Here is a 21,761-nt window from a genome sequence, read left to right as displayed (position 1 = left end):
CAGGGACACGGAATGGACACGGACAGGGACACGGACACGGACACGGAATGGACACGGACAGGGACAGGGACAGGGACAGGGACAGGGACAGGGAATGGACAGGGACAGGGACACGGACACGGACAGGGACAGGGAATGGACGAATGGACACGGAATGGACACGGACACAGGCACGGATACGGACACGGGAATGTGTGCCCACTGGGACAGCGCCAGCAGCGACACACGCACCGACACACACAGGGACACACACAGTGGCACACACACACACAGTGACACAGAGAGTGACAATGCACCGACACACACAGGGACACACACAGCGACACACATAAATGACACTCTCGGAGTGACACAGACATTGACACGCACAGTAGCACAGACAATGACACGCACAGTGACACACATGGAGCCACACACACACGGAGTGACACAGTGACACATACACAGTGACACAGACAGTGACACACTGACACACACACACTGACATACACAGAGTGACACAGACTGGCACATGCACAGTGACACCCTCGGAGCCACACACACGGAGTGACACAGTGACATGCACAGCGACACAGACAGTGACACACTGACACACACACTGACATACACAGAGTGACACAGACAGTGACACACACACAGTGACACACAGACAGAGAGGGAGTGACATATGCACCGAGGAAGGGACCCGCACACACGGAGTGACACACGCACGCACAAGGAGCGACACCCACGGAGCCACACACAGGCACACAGCGAGTGACACGGACACACACAGTGACACGGACACACACAGTGACACGGACACCCCCGCGGTGTCACCAGCGCTGAGCAGCCCCTGGGCACGGCGGGCTGTGTGTGTGTGTGTGTGTGTGTGTGAGTGTGTGAGTGTGTGTGTGTGTGTGTGTGAGTGTGTGTGTATGTGTATGTGTGAGAGTGCCATCCACAGGTTGTATCTCCCGGGGCTGTGCTATTCCAGCTGTTTAGGTTGTACCTCCCGGGCTGTGCCATTCCAGCTGTTTAGGTTGTATCCCCCCAGGCTGTGCTTTTCCAGCTGTGCACACACAGGTTGTACTTCCCGGGGCTGTGCTATTCCAGCTGTTTAGGTTGTATCCCCCCAGGCTGTGCTTTTCCAGCTGTGCACACACAGGTTGTACCTCCCGGGCTGTGCCATTCCAGCTGTGCACATACAGATTGTACCGCCCTGGGCTGTACTATTCCAGCTGTTTAGGTTGTATCTCCTGGGCTGTGCTATTCCAGCTGTTTAGGTTGTACCTCTTGGGGCTGTGCTATTCCAGCTGTTTAGGTTGTACCCCCCCAGGCTGTGCTTTTCCAGCTGTGCACATACAGATTGTACCTCCCGGGCTGTGCCATTCCAGCTGTTTAGGTTGTACCTCCCGGGGCTGTGCCATTCCAGCTGTTTAGGTTGTACCTCCCGGGCTGTGCCATTCCAGCCGTGCACCCACAGCTCGCACGCCCACGGCCGCAGCCGGTGCCCGCCCCGGTGCCGGCGGTGCCCGCGGGTCCCCCCGGCTCCCAGCCGGCACCGGCCGTGCCGGGCGTGCGGGACGTGCCCGGGAGCCGCTTCCATGGGCGGCGCGGCCCGGGGAGCCGGGATGCCCCGGGCCGGGATGTGCCGGAGCCGCGGGGGCCCCGTCGGGCCGGGGGATGCGCGGGCGGCTCCGGGACTACAAATCCCAGGGTGCCGCGGCCCGAGGGGGCGGGCGGGCGGGCGGGGGAGCGGCCGCGGGGTCCCCCCGCCCCGCTGATGTGTCCGGGCGGTGCGGGGGGAGCGCGGCCGGCGCGGCTGACGCGCGTCCCGCCCCGCAGCGCTCCGGCGCCGGCAGCCGGCCATGGCCTCCAAGCTGCTGCGGGCCGTGGTGCTCGGCCCCCCCGGCTCGGGCAAGGGCACGGTGTGCGAGAGGATCGCCCGCAGCTTCGGGCTCCAGCACCTCTCCAGCGGGCAGTTCCTGCGGGAGAGCCTCGGCGGCGGCGGCGGTGAGTGCCCGCGGGGCCGCCCCGTCGGCACCGGCACCGGGAGCGGCACCGGGAGCGGCACCGGGAGCGGCACCGGGAGCGGCGCCGGGAGCGGGGGGTCCCTGCCCGCGCCCCTCCGGCGGGGCAGCGCCGGGACGGGGTGGGGATGAGCGCAGCGTGGGGATGCGGATGGAGCTGGGGAGGGATGGGGATCCGGCTCCGCGGCGGGCGCACCACAGGTTGTTTTCTTGCCGTGGATTTGGCACAGCTCGTTCATCGCCCGCTCGCTCCCGCCGGAGCTCAGGGAAAAACGGGATCTGAAGCCGCGGGGTGCCGTGGATGTGCCACGGTTTTATCGCTGTCCGGGGGCTCGGGGCTGTCCCCGGTAACTCCATCCTGCCCCAGGGGCTGGCCGGGGATGGATGGCAGATGGCTGGAATGCTGCGGCATTCCCACGGCGGCGGGGATGGATTGGCAACGAGCATTTCTCCAGAGAGGAAAAAAACCTGCCGGGAATATCCCCGCGGGTCACCGGCTGCTCTGGCCGGGTCCCAGGAGCGGGGAGCGGCAGGAGATGGGTGTCAGCACCCACCTCGCACAGTCACCCCCGGAAAGCCGGTTTTTAGGGCTGGCAGCCCCCAGGCAGGGCACTGCTGCCTCCCCCGTGCCCGACATCCAAACCCGAAGCCCCGGGAGCTGGGATGCGCCGTGCCTGCGTCCCCCGGCCGGCGAGGGGCTCGGGGTCCAGGCGAGGCTCGGCAGCCCCAGCTCGGCAGGATTGGGCAATCCCGGCGCGTTTCTTTTCCCAACACTTCCTTCTCTCCTCCGCTAATGTGTGAAAGACCGACCCGCGGGGGAAGCTGACTCACCGGGCAGGGGAACGGTGAAACGGCGTCGATGCAAAAAACAAGCCGAGAGGAATTAGAAGGGATTTCTATTTTAGAAGGATGGCAAGAACGGGGAGGAAAATTAGAGAAGGTAAAATTTTGGAGAGGTGCGTGGTCCGACAAGGGCGTTGCACACAGCTCTGCGCTGATCACTCATGTGAAAACACCCAGATTTCCTTTTGTAAATAAAAAGGACAATAATGTTTTCTTTAGAGGGAGGCTGAAAATTTGGAAAGTCTTGATGAGAGCTTTGGCCGAAGGACAGAAAGCTGGGCTGAAAATCAAGCAGAGGTGCAGCGTGTGGAGAGGGGCAGCAAAGTGCCCAGCCAGGAGCTGCCACAGCCAAGCTCTGAACCACTGACTGTCCCAAAATTCGCTTTTCAGTCCGTGCTCTTGCCACAGAGCTCCTCTGGGGACACGGAGAAGCAGGAAGAGCTAGCTGAAGGTGTTTGGGTACATTCAGAAGGAAACAACAAGGAGAAAGGCAGGGAAAATTACTCAGAAGGAAACCAGCGTGGTTTGGTTCATCTGGCGTGACATTTGGGTCCCACCTTTGACTCAGCCTCTGTAACAGCTCTCAGTGAGCTCCAGTTATTTGGTTTTTTTTGGTTTTTGGGTTTTTTTTGGTTTTTTTTTTTGCTATTTGCTTTGGACAAGCTGTTACATGACTGTGCTCTGGGGGAAACGAGGTGGAAGCAGCTCCTCTTCCCAAGTTTATGGGCTGCGTCACCGGCTCTGCAGAACCAACAGACTCATTACAGACCCATCATCCCCAAGGCAACTCTGCTTCCCGTGCTTTTACAGGGATCCTGGCCTGATGTGCCAGTGCTCCAGGGATTTTCCTGCTGGCCACTGCCAGGCACGAAGTGGCCACAGCTGAGGGGTCGGGCTCAGGGGCATGGGGGGCTCCTGCTGCTGGAGGAAGGCTGAGTTCCCAGCATGGACAGCATTGCAGGCCACTGCTGGAGCTGCTAGCGGTGGTCTCAGGGAACAAAGACTCACTTTTGGGGCAGGGGAAGCAGCTGAATGCACGGCTGCTGCTGCTGAAGGGCTTGGAGTTGTGCTCCAGCAACCCCCAGGCACATCCGCCCCCAGCCGCGTGTCTCCTAATTAGTGCCTGTCAACAAGTGGCTGCTCTGCTGTAGGGAAAGGCCTTTCCAACACCTTGGAAAACCTACAGGCTGTGTTCTGGTGCCAGGCAGAGCTGCTGGAGGGTGGTGAGCCATGTTTTTTGGCCAGCTCTTGCCCCGGAGCCCAGGTGGTTGTCTCTGCTGTTGGCAGCACCCCCAGGTCTTAGCAGGACTCTGCAGTTTGTTTGCCAGACAACTGGATTGCTCGTCCTGGCTCTGGCTGAGGGTCTGTGGGTCTTGTGTCTGCCCCACTGCTCCCTGTCAGGTGCTCTCTTGGAGCCAGAAGTGGCTCCTGTCCCCTCCTTGTGACAGGTTTCCTTTGTGAGCATCCACCAAAGCATGCACAAAACAAAATTCCCTGGGGGATGTGGGCTGTGCACCTTTCCCACGCCTTTCCCCTGCACTGTGGCCTTTGCTGGCCACACTGGCTTGGTTGGTGGCCAAAGCTGAGCCCAGGGATGCAGCCAGTCCTTGCTCTATCCCTGTGCTCTGACTACAGGGATCTCTCCCAGTCCTGGCTGCTGCCCTCCAGACAGAATTCACAGGATTCACAGAATTCACAGGATAAAAAGATTCACAGGATTACATAATTCACAGAATTCACAGGATAACAGGATTCGTAGGATTACAGAATTCACAGAATTCACAGGATCACAGAATCACAGAATTCACAGGATCACAGAATTCACAGGATCACAGAACTCACAGAATTCACAGAATCACAGAATCACAGAATTCACAGAATCACAAAATTCACAGGATCACAGAATTCACAGAATTCACAGGATCACAGGATCACAAAATTCAGAGAATCATAGAATTCACAGGATCACAAAATTCACAGAATCACAGAATTCACAGGATCCTGGGTTGGAAGAGACCTCCAAGCCCATCGAGTCCAACCCAGCCCCAGCACCTCAGCCAGCCCCTGGCACCCAGTGCCACATCCAGGCTTTTTAAACACACCCAGGGATGGGGACTCCCCCACCTCCCCGGGCAGCCACTGCAGAACTTTATCACCTTTCTGTAAAGAACTTTTTCCTGCTCTCCAGCCTGTATTTCCCTTGGCACAGCTCGAGGCTGTGTGCTCTGTTCTGTCAGTGCTGCCTGCAGACAGAGCCCAGCCCCAGCTGGGCACGGGCACCTTTCCGACCCCGCTGTCCACGCAGCAATTCTGAATTTGGGGTCACATCAGGCTCCTGCTCCCTAAAATGCCCTCCTGGTGCTGAGGCCAGGGTGGGTGTCAGGAAAAATGTCCCAAAAGTGGGCTGACATCTGCTGTGGTTTCACTGTGGTGGTGCATTGGTGCCCTATTCACCCCCAGGGCTCCTCCTCTCTGCCAGCTCCGGATTGTGTTGCTGTAGCCTCAATAACAGGAAAAAAAAACTCCTGGGAAAGGTTTTGGATGAAAATCCAGGGTTGTGCTGCAGGCTCTGGAGGCTGCCCAGGGCTGTGTTTGGGAACAGCTTCTCCTCCAGCCTGTCCTGCAGGGCCCTGGTGGCCTTGGGGCTAGGACACGTCCCTTGGAATGGAACATGTCCCCCAGGGATGGGACACATCCCTTACAAATACCTTACAAACACCACATCCCTTAAATACCCTTACAAACATAAGAAACAACACTCTATACCTACAAAACAAATCTAGGATTTGTTATCTACAATTTAAAAATTAAAAATTTAATCTACAATTAAAAAACCTTAAAAAAACCCCAGCAACGATGCATCCTTTCATTATTAAAAAAACCCCATTACAATTAAAAACACCCCAACCTTATTATCCCAACTGAAAGTAAAGATAAAAACAAATTTTTAATAAAAACCACAAATACACTCACCGCTCTAAAACTAACTTCAAAACCAAACAATCCCATCTAAATAAATAACCCCTAAAAAACCCTAAATACCTTAAAAAATACGAAAAATATAAAAAAACCACATCAAACCAACAAACAATCCCTAAAATTCTCCACTATTTATAATTTGTCAAAAAAACCCCTCAAATTCTTAGAAATTACTTGAAAATCTCAAAATAAAATAACTTAAAAATATAACCACTACAACTTAACTGCCTTCCCTTTCAATAATCCCAAAAAGAGAACCTCTCATTGTCATCAATGGTCCCTTGGGGACAGCTCGAGGTTGTGTGGGGGAGCCACAAGGAGCTGGGAGCCCCCTGAGTTCCAGGGCAGATTAAACCCAGGTCATCAGATAAATGGGATTAAAGCAGGAGTTGCAGGGCTGGGTTGGAGCTGAGCACACCGAAAAGCCCTTTGCTACCTGGAGTAAGTGCAGAGTAAAGCCTGCACCCCTCTGTGAGCCAGCCACAGCGACACTTGGGTGTTCCAGGCTGAGCCCAGCTCCTCGAGGGGGGACCAGGATCTCCCTCCCTGCTCGGGAAGGAGCCCCCAGACCCTGCTCCCCTTTGGGATGGAGCTTTTCCCTGGGGCTGGGAAGGGGATAATCAATGGGAAATGTGGAGTTTAAACTGCCTGGAAGAAACGCCAGGGGCTGGGAGGTTGGGAGGATGCTCCGAGCACATCCTGGGGTCTGAGAGCCCTGCGGTGTCGGAATCTGTGCTATTGGTGATCCCAAAATTGTAGAAAGTCTCTGTTTTTGCTTTGTTGCCAAAGCAGAAGCCAGAATTGGTCTGTGCTGGTTTCCAGGTTGTTTATTCTGTTTATCTCTCACATGTTCTGCTGCCCTGCCCAGCTCTGTCCTGCAGGGCAGCGTGTGGGGCTCTGCCCTCAGTGGGATGTGACAAACATTAAATACCAGAAACTCCCTGGGCTGCATTTACAAGAACGTGCCAATATCTGTCACCTACGTTGGACAGTGTGTCCCCAGCCTGAACCAACAGAAAAATGCCAACACCACAGTGAGACATGGAGGGCATGAAGAAGGAGAAAAAGGACAAGGCACACCCAATTTTCTCCAGCTTGTCCCCTTTGCACCTCTTATCTAGAATCCTAAAATTTTACTTTTGCACCCGTGCCACACTTAATTATTACTCATATCAAACACTCAGAGCTGGTAATTGATCCTGTAAGATTGAAAACTCTTTTCCATGGCCAGAGATCACAGACAGTGTCTCTGGGGGCTCTGTCCAGGGAGATCCTGAGCCCTGCCAGGGTCCCAGGGCAGCCAGGGGGATTCCCTGGATTCCCACACTGCGGGTCCTTCCTGCAAATCCACGGCTGCTCCTCCTTGGAGAGAGGAGATGTGGCAGTGCTTCGGAGCAGGGAGAAGCTCCAGGAGCTGAATTCCCACAGGGAGGGGACAGGGGAGCAGAGGGATTGTCCATGGCAGAGCTGTCCCTCTGTCCCGGGCCGTGGGAACGCCGCAGCCTCGGGGCAGCGGGGCTGGGGGCTCTGCTGTGTTCCCACACTCTGCTCCCAGCCCCGGGCTGTTTGCAGCTCCAGGCCCGGCTCCAGCAGCCCTGCTGAGCCACAGCTGCTCCCTGGGATGGCCATCTGTCCTCAGGTGACAGCCAGACTGTGTGTGGCCTCTCCCAGCTCCTGGCAGGGCTGTATCTCCCTGGAATGACAGCCAGACCTCGTGTGGCAGCTCCTGGCATGGCCATCCCTGCTCAGGGTGACAGCCAGACCTCGTGTGGCCTCTCCCAACTCCTGGGATGGCCATCTCTCCTTGGGGTGACTACTGGACCTTGTGGGATGGCCATCCCTGCTCAGGTGACACCAAATCTGGTGTGGCAGCTCCTGGTCCCTTGAATGTCTATCCTTCCTTGGGTAACAGCCAAATCTGGTGTGACAGCTCCTGGTCCCCTGGATGTCCATCCCTCCAGGTCCCTGGATGTCCATCCCTCCTGATCCCCTGGATGTCCATCCCTCCTCGGGTCCCCTGGATGTCCATCCCTCCAGGTCCCCTGGATGTCCATGCCTCCTCAGGTCCTCTGGATGTCCATCCTCCTCAAGTCCTCTGGATGTCCATCCCTCCTGGTCCCCTGGATGTCCATCCCTCCTCAGGTCCTCTGGATGTCCATCCTCCTCAAGTCCTCTGGATGTCCATCCCTCCTGGTCCCCTGGATGTCCATCCCTCCTCAGGTCCTCTGGATGTCCATCCTCCTCAAGTCCTCTGGATGTCCATCCCTCCTGGTCCCCTGGATGTCCATCCCTCCATGTCCCCTGGATGTCCATCCCTCCTGATCCCCTGGATGTCCATCCCTCCTGATCCCCTGGATGTCCATCCCTCCTGGTCCCCTGGATGTCCATCCCTCCATGTCCCCTGGATGTCCATCCCTCCAGGTCCCCTGGATGTCCATGCCTCCTGGTCCCTGGATGTCCATCCTTCCAAGTCCCCTGGATGTCCATCCCTCCTGGTCCCCTGGATGTCCATCCCTCCTGATCCCCTGGATGTCCATCCCTCCAGGTCCCCTGGATGTCCATCCCTCCTGGGGTGACAGCCAGACCTTGCCCAGCAGCTCCCAGCTCCTCCCTGGAGCAGCCCAGCCCTGCAGCGAGCTCATTCCCTGGGAGCCTCTGGCAGTGCACAGACCACGTCAATAAATATAAAAAAATCCCCAAACCCTTGGTTTTATGATGCTGATGGCCTCAGGGCTCCGTGCTGCTTGCACAGTCCACAGGATGGTTTTTCCATGCCCGTGTCCTTGGCTTCCCCAGGCAGGAATGTGGTGACGTCTGGGCAGTGACAAAGAAGCTGTCATTGAGAAAAGGTGTTTTCTGCTGGCTGCCAGCTGGAATTCCTGCCTGGATCCGAGGCAGTGGGATGAGATCTCGGTGACTCAGCCCTGAGTCAGCTCCCAGGCAGCTTGGATGCTGCATTCCAGCATCCTGCACTTCTGGCCCTGCTCCAAGGAGGAGGAGGCTGGACCTTTGGGACTCATCACACACAGCAGGGAAAAATCGGAGCATTTTCCAGGCAGATTCTTGGGATTCTGGGTTAAACCTGGGAGCCTGGCTGGTCTGGGAGCACCACCTGCCCAGGCAGGCGCCATCCCCACGCTCCCAGGGGATGTGTTCACAGAATTCACAGAATCACAGAATCAGAGAATTCACAGAATCACAGAATTCAGAGGATCACAGAATCACAGAATTCACAGAATCAGAGAATTCACAGAATCACAGAATTCAGAGGATCACAGAATCACAGAATTCACAGAATCACAGAATTCACAGAATCACAGAATTCACAGAAACAGAGAATTCACAGAATCACAGAACTCACAGAATTCACAGAATCACAGAATTCAGAGAATCACAGAATTCACAGGATCACAAAATTCACAGAATCACAGAATTCACAGGATCCCTGGGTTGGAAGAGACCTCCAAGCCCATCGAGTCCAACCCAGCCCCAACACCTCAGCCAGCCCCTGGCACCCAGTGCCACATCCAGGCTTTTTAAACACACCCAGGGATGGGGACTCCCCCACCTCCCCGGGCAGCCACTGCAGAACTTTATCACCTTTCTGTAAAGAACTTTTTCCTGCTCTCCAGCCTGTATTTCCCCTGCCTCCAGTGCAGGATCTGGAGTTTTTTTTTGGAGAGGACTCACACTTGGAGAGGGCTGGAATCTGCTGTCCTCACCAGAAAGGGTGCAAAAAATAGATCAGGGAATTGTTCATTTCTGGTGACAAATGCTGTTTCAGCTGCTGTGAGAAGACAGCAGAAGAGATGTCCGTGGAGTCCAAGAGGAAAGGGGCTGGAGCTCTCCTGGGGCAGCTTGGCCCACACAGGGACCAAGAATATTTCCATTTTCCAAATGTCTTCTTTGTGTTTCTGAGGGGCTGAAAGAAAATCACAGCAAACATCCATCGTGAAATAGGTTGGGTTGGAAAGGACCTTAAAGTTCATCCAGTTCTACCTCCTGCCATGGACAGGACACCTCCCACTGTCCCAGCCCTGCCCAACCCGGCCTTGGGCACTGCCAGGGATCCAGGGGCAGCCACAGCTGCTCTGGGAATTCCATCCCAGGGCCTCCCCACCCTCCCAGCCAGGAATTCCTTCCCAATATCCCATTTAAATCCCCCTTTTCCAGTTTAAATCTATTCCCTTGTCCTGTCCCTCCCTGCCTTGTCCCCAGTCCCTCTCCAGCTTCCAGAAGCAGCTGAAGCTGAGGGCTGTGGGAGAGCCAGGCAGGAGCCCAGGAATGTGCACTCACCTCACAATTCCCACAGTTATGTTCTCAAGGATGTGATCCCGGGAATCATTTTCTTATCAGAGCTTATCTTAAGTGGAGACTGTGAAATCTTTCAGCCCTGGGGATGGGAAGCAAGCTCAGGTGTTTGGGACAGTCCTTACCCACATGGGAGCCATCTCCTGAGCCAAAGGAGCATGTCCAGAGCTTCTCTCTCCATCAGCTGAGGGTCTGGCTGGCGCCCAGCATGTTCCTGCTCTCGGGTATCTCAGGAATTCCCACTCCTCCACCCCAAAATGCCTCTGTGGCCTTTCCATCACGAGCAGAGCAACGCTGCCAAAAATCTCCCAGACGGAGGAGGCCAGGCAGAATTTGAGGGGGAGCGATATTTTTCAAGTGGAAATGTCGTGATTTTATTTTTTGATTTTTTTCATCTATTTTTCTTCCTTGTCTGGAGCAGAAGCTGGAGCCTTGGCCCAGCAGTACCTGGAGAGAGGCCTCCTGGTGCCTGACCACGTCATCACGCGCCTGATGGTGGCCGAGCTGGAGAAGCGGCGGGAGCAGCACTGGCTGCTCGATGGTGAGTCCAGAGGGCAAATCCCAGCCCCTTTGGGATGTTCCTCTGTTCCCCGGGAGAGAGAAAATCCAGGAGCTGGAGGTGGGAGCACGTGGGAACCCCGGGCTTGCTCTGGGGTCTCGTGTGGTGGTGAAATTCCTTCTCCAACCCGTGATTCCAAAGAAAAACTCCACAGGCCCTTGTTGTTTGGTCCCAAGGCAGTTTATTGTGAGTTATCTGAAAGATTTTCTTCTCAGGCTGTGGCTGTTTGCTCACAGTTCAGGCAGAGGCACACACACACCCTGACATCCTCTCTGCCTGCTGTCTTCTTCTCTCTCCCCACCCAGGGCTGCTGCTATCTTTTATATGATATATTACATATTACATGTTTATAGTTTTCCCCCAATACCCACTACCTATGTTACAAGGTACTTTTCTACTCTAAACCAATCTGTGAGTGCCAACATCACCAAGAACATGGAGGTGAGGAAGAAGAAGGAGGAAGAACAGGATCAGCCCACTTTCCTCCATCTTAGAACTTCTGACCCCCATGTACAAAGTAAAACCCCCCCTGGACAGGTGCTAAAACCCCCCTGTACAATACTAAAAAAATTTCCCCTCTGTTTTTAAATACTTTTACTATCCTATCTAACCCTTTGTGACTGCTTGTTCCACCTCCAAAGTTGGTAACTCATCCCATGGCTCAAACTCAAAATCACAGCTGTGTCCAGCTGCCTGCCAGGGTCGAAAATGCTTCTGACCAAGGCCTGGAACCTCCAAAAATGTCTGAGGGACATTTGGAGTTCTGACAGGAGGAGAGGCAGGAGCTGAGCTGCTGGCGGGGACATTTCCCGCTGGGCTCGTGTCTGGCTGAGCCCTTGGCTTGTGGCCGGGAAAGGGAAGGGCAGGGAGAGGAGCTGGGTGTTCCACAAGCAGGGCAGGGCTGGAGACAGACCAGGAAAAACTTCTTCCCTCCTTCTCGTGTGTGTGTGTGTGTGTGTGTGTGTGTGTGTGTGTGTGAAGCAGCTCCTCAATCGCAGCCCAGAAGCCACCTGAGGTGGAGGGATGGGAGATGCTGAGGGCAAACAGGCACGGCCTGGGGTCCCTGGCCATGGCTGGAAGGAGAATCAAAGGATCTCAGAGTGGTTTGGATTGGGTGAAACCTTAAAGGTCACCCAGTGCCACCCCTGCCATGGGCAGGGACACCTTCCACAGGCAGGGACACCTCCCATTATCCCAGGCTGCTCCCACCTGGCCTTGGACACTTCCAGGAATGTGACAGCCACAGCTGCTTGTGCCAGAGCCTGCCCACCCTCCCAAGGAATTCCTAATTCCCAATCTCCCATCCATCCTTGCCTTCTGGCAGTGGGAACCATTCCCTGTGTCCTGTCCCTCCATCCCTTGTGAAGGATCTCCCTCCATCTTTCTCGTGGGCTCCCTTCTGGTCTTTAAAGTCCCTTCCTACCCAAACCATCTGGGATTCTGGAGTTCTCTGCTCCAGCTTCTCCCTGGCTGTCCCAAGGAGGACAGGACCGTGTCACTGCAGTCTCCTCGATGCCCTCCACCTCAACCAGCAGTTTGTCTGTGCACGGCGCTCTGCTCCCTTCACCTTTCCCCTGGTCATTCCAGCACTCATCCCCGTCCTGCCATGGCCTGTGTCCTCCTGCCCATGCCCAGCCCCGAGCAGGGCCAGCAGGCACCAGCCCGAGCCCCGGCACTCACATTTCGGGAGCTGCTGCTGCTGCAGGAGCTGTTTCTTCTCGGAGCCATGTCTGCCTTTCACACGGCCTGGGGCTGGGCCCGGGCTCCATCCTCACGCTCTCCAGCCTCTCACCCCGCTCCTGCCGCCCAGGCTTCCCTCGGACGCTGGGGCAGGCCGAGGCTCTGGATGGGATCTGCCAGCTGGACCTGGTGATCAGCCTGAACATCCCCTTCGAGACGCTGAAGGACCGGCTGAGCGCCCGCTGGGTGCACCCCGCCAGCGGCCGCGTCTACAACATGGACTTCAACCCGCCCCACACGCAGGTAGGAGCCCCGAGCCGCCCACAGGAGGGAAAGCTGGGAGAGGTTTCTGGGAGAGGTTTCTGGGAGAGGTTTCTGGGAGAGGTTTCTGGGAGAGGTTTCTGCTCTCCGCAGGAGCTGGGATCCTGAGGGAGCTCCAGGGGTGATCCTGGGTGGAACAGCTGAGCGCCGTGAGGGATGGCGCTGAATGTTCTGAGGGATGGTGCTAAAATTTACTGAGGAATTCTGCTGAACTTTCCTGAGGAATTGTGCTAAAATTTACTGAGGAATTCTGCTGAACTTTCCTGAGGAATTGTGCTAAAATTTACTGAGGAACTGTGCTAAAAGTTACTGAAGAATTGTGCTAAAATTTACTGAGGAATTGTGCTGAACTTTCCTGAGGGATTGTACTACGCTTTCCTGAGGGATTGTGCTAAAATTTACTGAGGAATTCTGCTAAAATTTACTGAGCAATTGCGCTAAATGTTCTGAGGAATTGTGCTGAACTTTCCTGAAGAATTGTGCTAAACTTTCCTGAGGGATTGTGCTAAACTTTCCTGAGGAATTGTGCTAAACTTTCCTGAGGGATTGTGCTAAACTTTCCTGAGGGATTGTGCCAAAATTTACTGAGGAATTGTGCAAAATGTTCTGAGGGATTGTGCTGAATTTTCCTGAGGGATTGTGCTAAACCTTCTGAGGAATTGTTCTGAGGGATTGTGCTGAATTTTCCTGAGGAACAGTGCTAAACTTTCCTGAGGAAAGAGGGATTTATGCAGGCAGTGATGCCTTGTGGGGGCTGCCCTGGAGCAGAGGCTGGGCAGAGTCCCAGAATAAAGCAGGGATTTATTTATCCAAAGCATCTCCTCCATGGATCCACCTTGGGCAGCACCAGAGCCCAGCCAGGGCTGCACCCAAATGACCCAAAATGGTCCCAAAATGCACGAGCGCTCCCAGGGCTCTCCCTGGGATCAGTTCTGCTCCATTGGCACCTTGGAGTTCATTGTCCCATTCCAGCTCCAGCCCATCAGTCCCACCCTGCTTGTTTTTCTCTCTCCAGCCCACGCTGTTTGTGCTCCTGGGCTGAGGTTTGGATCATTTGTCCTTGGTGCCCAGCTGGAGCAGGAATTGTTTTGTCTCTGCTCTGTGCAGAGAGCTCAGCATCCCCTGGTGTGAAGCTCAGAGTTACACACTGAAGCAGCTCAGAATGTGAAAATAGAAATTTAAAACCTGAGGCATCAGCAGGCCAAGGCATTTGGCAGCTGCAGGGTGGGGATGGGTGGGTGATGTCCCCGTGTGCTCGGTGTCCCTCAGGGTGTGGATGACCTGACGGGAGAGCCGCTGGTGCAGCGCGAGGACGACCGGCCCGAGGCCGTGGCCGCGCGCCTCAGGAAGTACAAAGATGCTGCCAAGCCCGTGATGGAGCTCTACAAGTGAGTTGGGCACGAGCAGAAACCACAGCAGGGCTGTCAGAACAGCCACCAGGGCTCTTGGTCCCGTGCCCACATCCCAAAGAGCCCTGGCAGATTTTTGGGGCCAAGCCCTGAGCCTGGACGGGGCCTCCCCTGGAGGAAGGAGGGTGATCCAGAGAAATTCCCAGCTCCTGTCGGTCCTGCTGGCATCATCACATGGGAGGGGTATTTTGGCTTAGATCTACAGTGGGACATGCCATGAAAAAATCCATCCAGGACCCCGAGGGGTTTGGGTGAAGCACAGGGAGGTTGGCAAGAGGGCAGGAGAAGGGAGCTCAGATGGATCTGCTGGGAGCACAGGAGGGTTCCAGGGCTTGTTCCCCTTGTGGGGCTGCTCTTCCCCAGCCAGTTTGGGAATTGGGAATTGGAATTGGGATTGCTGTAGGGTGGCAAATCTGCTGCTCAAAGGGAGTAGACGTCCAGGAGTGTTTTTAAGCACATGAGGGGCCAAAGTTTCCCTTGCAGGGGAAGGGGGAGAATTACAGAATCCCAAAATGGTTTGGGTTGGGAGGGACCTTAAAGCCCATCCCATTCCATGCCCTGCCATGGGCAGGGACACCTCCACTACCCCTGTCCAAGCTGCCTTGGTTGGGATGGGCTCCTGACTTCTCCCACCTTCTTTTCCAGGAGCAGGGGCATCCTTCACTCCTTCTCTGGCACAGAGACCAACAAGATCTGGCCCTACGTGTACACCCTGCTGTCCAGCAGGATCCCCCCCGTCCTCCCGGAGGAGGAGCACTAACCAGCTCGTGCCAAGCACCAGGATTTCATTCCATCCTGGATTTGGTTCCCAGTGCAGTGCCAGGGCTGTGCTGGGCTTGGGTGATCATGACTGGGTGACATTGGTGGGTGCCAGTCACAGCCAGGATCAGATCTTTGTTTAGAAGGTCAAGTCTGCTGGAATTAGGGGTTTTTTCCCCTCTTTTGGGGCTCTTTTTGGGAGTTTTCCTGCCTGTGGTCCATCCCGGACTGGTGATGCTGACCAGGGCATTGGTCATTCCAGGTTTACACAGCTTTGCCATGGTGTCCTTGCCATCCCTTTTCCAGCCCCAATCCCTGGCTGAGCCCACATGTGCTATCCTGTTGCTCCACAGGACCATTTTCTGCTGAGGACTCTAGGCTGAGGGTTTTTTTTCTCTATAAATTATTTTCTATTAAATGTATTTCTCAGAGAAATAAAGCTCTAGAAAGCAACACTTAGCCCAGTGGGAATTTTGGGAGCAACGTGGAAAACGTGTGTACTACAAAGCTGAGAGGTGAGGATCACATTTCCAGCACGACTGCACGTAAAAGAGGCAAAACCTTGGAGCTGAAGCTCTCCCTTGTCCTCCTTCCATGGGGAGAGCTGAATTCCCTGTTGGAAAAAGCTGCTGTACAGGTTTTTATGGAATGCTGTGACACTCAGCAGGACCTGGGCTGGGGATGAGTTGCACTCCTTTGTGCTTTCCTGGTTTCTAGCTTTCAATACTACAAGATAGCAATGTCCTAAGAGTTTCTCCCAAAGATTTATCTCCACGTGTGCTTCAGTTTTGGGAAGAAATCAGCTCATTCCATCTTCTGTGCTGCCTTTGTCCCCAAGGTCCCCTGGCCAGGGGGTTCCTTCAGCTGCTCCTGCTGCATCCCCCAGCAAAGTGACTCTCCCCATGAAATCCCAAAGCTCTTTCCTACCTTGGGATGCACCCAGGGCCATGCCAGGTGTTTTCCCACAATTTACAGCATCCTTGGATTGTGTTGGGGCTGGGCTTTTCTCAACTGGAAGTGCTGTCACCCTCTTTTTGTAGGATGCAGTACCCGAGCAATGGGGACAATTCTGGTCTCCTCGAGTTGCCTTATTTTATAAACTATATTTAAGAAAAAAAAAAAATAAAGCAAGATGTGTATTTGTAAAGGTTTAAAACAAACAAAGAAAAAAAAAAGTGCTGAATTTTAGCATCACCTTTTTGGAATTGTGCATGGAGCTGCTGGATCTGCAGGGAATTCTGCTCCTGCCAGTGGGGCTCACAGGAGGGCAGGAACCTGGCACTGCTGGCACCTCTTGGATTAATCAGAGCACCTCTCTGCTGCTGGATGTCCCTGGGTTTATTTTTCCTTTATTTTCCCTGAGGCCCACAGCAGGGAAAGGGGAGTGACCAGATTTTTTTAGGGATTTTTTTCCTGGCGTGAAACTTCAGCTCCTGCCTGGGTTTATTCATCCCTTGTGCTGACCAAGGATCCCCTAAAATTTGCTTCATCCCGGTGCTGTCCCCAGTGGAGCCAGAGTGGGATCACTGCCCACATTCCCCCTGCTCAGCCCTGCCTGGGGAGAGACCAAAGTGCTCCCACCCTGCTCCAGGTGGGAATTTGCCCGGTGGGAACAAAGGGATTGTCAGGTCTCACTGCTGTCCCGGGAGGCCTTTCCACGCCCTCGTGCTGGAGCTGCAAATCTCCCAGCTGGCAATGAAAGCCTATTTCAGAAAGATTTGGGATTTTCCCTCAACCTTGGGATGAAGGTCTGGGCTGGTTTTAGACACAAATCCAGAACCAGCCAAAACCCATGTGCTGCTTTCTTTGGAACAGCTTTGGGCAGGAGGGGAGGAGGTTTTAGGGTTTATTTTTTAGGCTATAAAAACAGCTGAGTGCCAGGCAGAGGGGCTGATCCCTGCTTTGCCTTCTCCTCTCCTTGTGTCCTGTCCTTCCCTGCTGCAAAATTCCTCCTGAAGAGAGAATTCCATGCAGCCAGCACAGGAGACAGGTCTGCAGATGCCTTTTGCAGGCTTTGAGCCTCGAATAGGTGTGGAAATCCCGTGGCTGTGCATGCCTCCAGCCCTCGGGATGGGATTTTCTACCAGACCTGTTGCATTTTCCGAGACCAAATTCCAGCAGGGAATTATTTGTCCCTCGCTGTGCCCCTGCCGTGCTCCCCTTTGGTATTTTACTGTGAACCCCAAACCTTTTGTAAAGCCACAGCAATTTTGTACTGACCCGAGATACTGTGTGGAGGGAGGAGCCTCTCCCCCCTGGAATGTCACGCCGAGTTTTCTTCCCGGAGTTTTCTTCCCGGAGTTTTCTTCCCGGTGAATCGCTGCAGCTGTGTTACTGCTCTCGAGATGTAAATAAAGATTTTTCTCCTGCTGATTCCTGCGCTGGCAGAGTCTGTGTGGGTTTTGCCCTGCCAAGGCAGCAGGGCAGTGTTGATCTGGAATTCCTTTGTGGGAGCTGAGGAGGAGGAGGAGAGAGGAAGAAGAGGAATCAGAGCATCCCTGCCTGAAGGTGGGAAACCCCTCAGGCTTTGGGTTTGGGCACAGTGCAGCTCTTTGGGTCCTTTATCTTATATAATCCAAAATATTGGTTAACAAGGCAGTTTGGATGTAGCCATTTGCTCAGAATTCCAGAATCCCGGAATCCCGGAATCCCAGCCCGGTTTGGGTTGGGAGGGTCCTCAAAGCCCACCTCAATCCACCCCCCCGCGCATAAAGTGGTTTAAATTTCCTTTTTAACTTCTCCCTGCTAAAAATCCCGGGGAGCATTAGCGCAGCGAGGCTCTGGCCGTGTCCTGTGCCCCGGGTAATCCATCACGAGTGCTGGAAATTGGGAATTGGCAAGTGGGAATTGGGAACTGCGCTCCCGGAGCGGCACCGCCTCCTCCCAGTGCCACCAGTTCGCTTGTTGCTGTCATTCCCGAATAACAGCTCCCTGTTCGGAGCGAGCAGAGCCTCGGGAATGATGGGAGACTGGGAAAACAAGGTGATAAGCAGGGAATCTGCGGCCGGGGAGGTGGGGGAGAGCCCCAGCCCGCAGCGGCAATGTCGCGATTCAGGGTCGTGACAATCCGGAGGCGGAGCAGGGATGTGCGGGCACAGAAATCCGAGGAGGAAAAACATCAGCGTAAGCTGGAATATGAATTGAGCCTGAAAACAAAAGGTGGGAGGTCAAAAAAGCAGAGGAATGCGAGCCAAAATCCAGCTGGGATCAAAGGCTTGGCTTTCCCCGAGTGCCACCGGGGGAGCTGGGAGGGCGCAGGGGACACGGCCCCACCCTACAGCCCGACCTCAGCAGAAGGAAACGGCCTCAAATGGCACCCGCGGAGGCTCAGCTTGGAGATTTGGGAAGAATTCTTCATGGAAAGGGTTGGCCAGCCCTGGGTGGATGAGTCCCAGCCCCTGGAGGGATTTAAAATCCCTGTGGACATGGGGCAGACAGTGGTGGCTGTGGCAGTGCTGGGCATGGCTGGGCTCGGTGGTCATAGAGGACTTTTCCAGCCCAAATGATTCCATGATTCCAAATATTTGTTTTCAGCATCACTGAAGTGTTTGTCTGCCTGGTAGCCGTGGAAGTGCCCCAGGTGTGCCTGGATCAGCCCCACTCCCGGGGTTGCAAAGCTTGGACAAGTCACAGGCCCTGCTGAGTCCACCCAGCGGCATTCAGCATTCTCCAGGGGGAAAAAAAATCATCAAGGGGGAAAAAAAAAACAAAAAAAAACCAAAACAAACAACAAAAAAAACCACAACAAAGCAAGCAAACAAAAAAAACCCCAAAAACCAAAGAAAAAACCAAAGAAACCCCCAAAACACCCAAAACTGCAAAAAAACCCCAACCCCCCCAAAAAAACCCCAAAAACCAAAAACAAAAAACCACAAAAACAACAAAAAAAAATCAATCAAAAAAAAAAAACCCCAAACCCCCCCCAAAAAACCCCCCCAAAAAAAAAAAAAAAAAACAAAAACCCAAAAAAAACAAAAACAAAAAAAAAAACAAGGGGAAGAAAAAAAAAGAGCAAGGAAAAAAAGAATAAACAGAACCACCCAGTCAAGGGAAAGAAAAAAAAAATTAAGGGAAAAAAAATAAAAAACAACCCCAAAAAAGAAACCAAACACCCCCGCCGAGGTTTGCGCTGCAGACTCCAGATCCCAGTCCAGGCCACATTTTCGACGGTGTGCTATGTCTGCCTCCATCCCCATCCTTCCCCGAGTCTCCGTAATCCCAAAAATAACCCGGGAGCGGCACGCAGCTCGCGGGCAGCGGCGGCAGCAGCGCCGCACCGGGCCGGGAGCGGCCCCGCCGCCGGTGCCGGCGGAGAAGCGGCGAGCGGGACGCGGCCGCGCTCGGCCCCGCCGCCCGCAGCCCCCGGAGCCGCGGCATGCACGGCCCCGAGCAGCCAGGTAAGGAAAAACCCCCCGGAGCTGCTGGAAAAGCGGAGAAGGAGTGCGAGAAAATTGGGGGGTGTCGTGGAGGGCCCGTTTGTGCTGAGTAATTGGGGAAGGCACGCCGGTAGCCCGGGATGAGGGGAGAATTCCCGGCTTTCCAGCCCCTTATGTAACAGGGTAGAGGGAAGGGGTCGCACCCAAAATTGAGTGGTTTAAAAGGTGGGCCGGGCGGGGAAGGAGAGGAGCTGGGATTTGGGGATGTGCGCCTGGGCACGGAGTGTTGGGTACCCCCGGGCTAGGAGCGCGGACACCCCAAAATTGGGGGTGGCGCTTTTCGGGCTGCCTGAGAGCCCTGCGGCCGTATGGAATGAAAAAAGGGGATTTTTCCGGCTTAAAAGAATAACAACTGTAGCTTCTCTGCGGCCGGAGCCGGACCCGCTGCGGGAGGGGCACTGGCGGCGATGGCAGCGCTGCCATCCAGCGCTGATCCCGGCCTTTCCCTGCCAATCCAGCGGGAAGCTGACCTTCAACCCCCCCCTCTGCTATGCCGAGGCAAACACAGGGCTGCATTCCCTTTTAAAAAATCCTATTCCGGGCCAAAAAAATAGCTCAAGTCTGTAGTTAAATGCGGACATCGCTGCCTCGGCTTCGGCGCTGCCCCGGGCGGGCGCTCCGGGAGGGGACGGCGCTGCCGGGGCTCCCCACGGCTCCAGGTAGGTGTTTATCCCCCCACGGCTGGAGAACAGCCCATCATTCCCGTCTGGCTGCTGTGCTGGTGCCTCTCATTATCATAGTCTTGTTTTGGATACTGCCAGGGAGAGGAGGAGGAAGGAGGAGAGGGAGAAAGAGGACGAGGAGGAGGAGGAGGAGGAGGAGGAGGGTGAGGAATGTTTTTTGGGCAAACCCTCAGCTCTGCAAACTCTCGACTTTATTCTCCCTCCGCGGCTGGACCAGGGCCTCCATCTTCTGCTATCCCTCCAAATGTGGATTTCTCTTAGTCATAGCCTTCCCTGAGAGGAGAGAGAGAAAAAAAAAATAAAATAAAATAAATCCCACCAAAGCAGCGAACGGAGCGATTCCGGCTGCACAGGCGGCGTGACGGCAACACCGGTGCCTCTAAATTTAGCCAGCCGTGGCACAGCCGCCCGGTTCGCATCCCGGGAACGCTCCCGGCCGAGGGATGCAGCATTTTGGAGAGGCTGCAGCCCTTAAGGAGGCACCGGCTTTGTCCTTGAGCCGAGCTCTCGGATGTTGAATTGCTGACCCGACTAATCCCAGGCGCAGCCTAATCCCGCCTGGGAGCCGCAGGTTTGGGGCAGGATCTGCTCCAACCCCTCCTGCTTCGCTGGGAAAAGGTGCCGGGGTGGTTGGGAAAGCGGGGAAGAGCCTGGGAGCTGGAGGTTCAGGTTTTGGGCTGGGAGTTGGGAGTTTTGGGGTTTGGGTACGCGCCCGGCGCTGCTCAGGGGTTGGAATTCCCTTTGGGATGGGAGTTGGGATTGTCAGCACAATCCCAAATCCCTTGTGGCAAAGGATGCCACTCATCCGTGGCAAACATCCCGGTTCAAAGGGGTGGCTGCTCCTCTCCCAGAATCCCAAAATCATCCAGGTGGGAAAAGCCCTCTGAGATCATCGGGTCCAACCATTAATCCAGCTCTGCCCGAGCTCCAGGGATGTGAGGATGCTAAAAACACCAGAGCTGCCCACAGCTCCCAGATTTTTGGGAACACAGCCTGGAAATTCCAGAATTCTGTGGATGTAGCAGGCAGAGATGCTGTATTCCCCAAAAAATTGGATTATAGATGCTTCTTCAGGGGTGCATAAAGCAGCCATGGGAAACTCTCCAATTAAAACGCCATGAATAGGAATTTATTATTTATATTAAATTATAAATAATGGTTCCCACTAATAATTTGATTATGTTAATGTTTTTACAAGAGATTTAGTATTTTATTACAATTTTAAATATTATTATATACCAAACTAGAAACAGGATTTTGTGAGCTCTCACAGTCCCAAAAGTGGATGAGGCCTTGTCTGATGGATGCAAACAACATATGGATTTCTTTCTCTTGAATAACTCCTTGTCTTCAGCAGCCAGAAATCGTAAGGATGGAAATTTAGATCCCTGAATTAAGGCTGGCAAAGGGAGAGATGGAGAAATTGGGGGTGCAGGGCAAAATCAGGCAGGGAGACTGAGACCAGGGGCAGAATTTGCTCCAAATCCTCTGAAATGGGACTTTTGCCATGCAGGAAAATTTGAATTTATTCCCTTCATCAGACCATGATTGGAAGCAAAAAAGAAATTATCCTAAAAACAATTGGAATTCCTTTTCCAAGTGAGAGTTTTCATGGAAAACTTTGCAGGAAGAGCAGGCTGCTCTCGGCCAGCTGAGGTTTCTCTGATGTCTGTGAAGGGTGGGGTTCCCTGCTGGCATTCCTTTGCCACCCTGCCAGCTTTGGGAGGGTTTGGAATCCCCACAGAGACCCCAGGGAATTATTTCCGTGG

At 54.4% G+C, this 21,761-nt stretch overlaps 2 protein-coding genes across 5 annotated transcripts in view; both read left to right on the top strand.

The window, feature by feature from the left end:
• The first annotated feature begins 1,753 nt into the window (after positions 1-1,753).
• Positions 1,754-17,246, top strand: AK4 (adenylate kinase 4). Of its 4 annotated transcripts, XM_021535607.3 has the most exons (5): positions 1,754-1,995; positions 10,567-10,686; positions 12,515-12,687; positions 13,975-14,093; positions 14,760-17,246. In XM_021535607.3, exons 1-5 carry the CDS (start codon positions 1,851-1,853, stop codon positions 14,872-14,874), a joined length of 672 nt encoding a protein of 223 aa, XP_021391282.1. In that variant the 5' UTR covers positions 1,754-1,850; the 3' UTR covers positions 14,875-17,246. The 4 variants fall into 4 exon arrangements, with proteins under 4 accessions (XP_021391282.1, XP_085442241.1, XP_085442240.1 ...); XM_085586115.1 differs by having other exon boundaries at positions 1,977-1,995; positions 10,567-12,687; XM_085586114.1 differs by lacking the exon at positions 1,754-1,995 and adding an exon at positions 4,623-7,795 and having other exon boundaries at positions 8,380-12,687.
• A 1,892-nt stretch (positions 17,247-19,138) lies between these two features.
• Positions 19,139-21,761, top strand: part of DNAJC6 (DnaJ heat shock protein family (Hsp40) member C6) — a 44,514-nt gene continuing 41,891 nt past the window's right edge. The window contains exon 1 of the mRNA XM_077785309.2: positions 19,139-19,270. The gene's annotated coding sequence lies outside the window, so the exon portion shown is untranslated. The remainder of the gene's footprint in view (positions 19,271-21,761) is intronic.

This window comes from Lonchura striata, chromosome 8 (genome assembly GCF_050655825.1).
Source record: "Lonchura striata isolate lonStrDom1 chromosome 8, ASM5065582v1, whole genome shotgun sequence".
NCBI lineage: Eukaryota > Metazoa > Chordata > Aves > Passeriformes > Estrildidae > Lonchura > Lonchura striata.
This window is presented reverse-complemented; position numbering and strand designations above follow the sequence as displayed.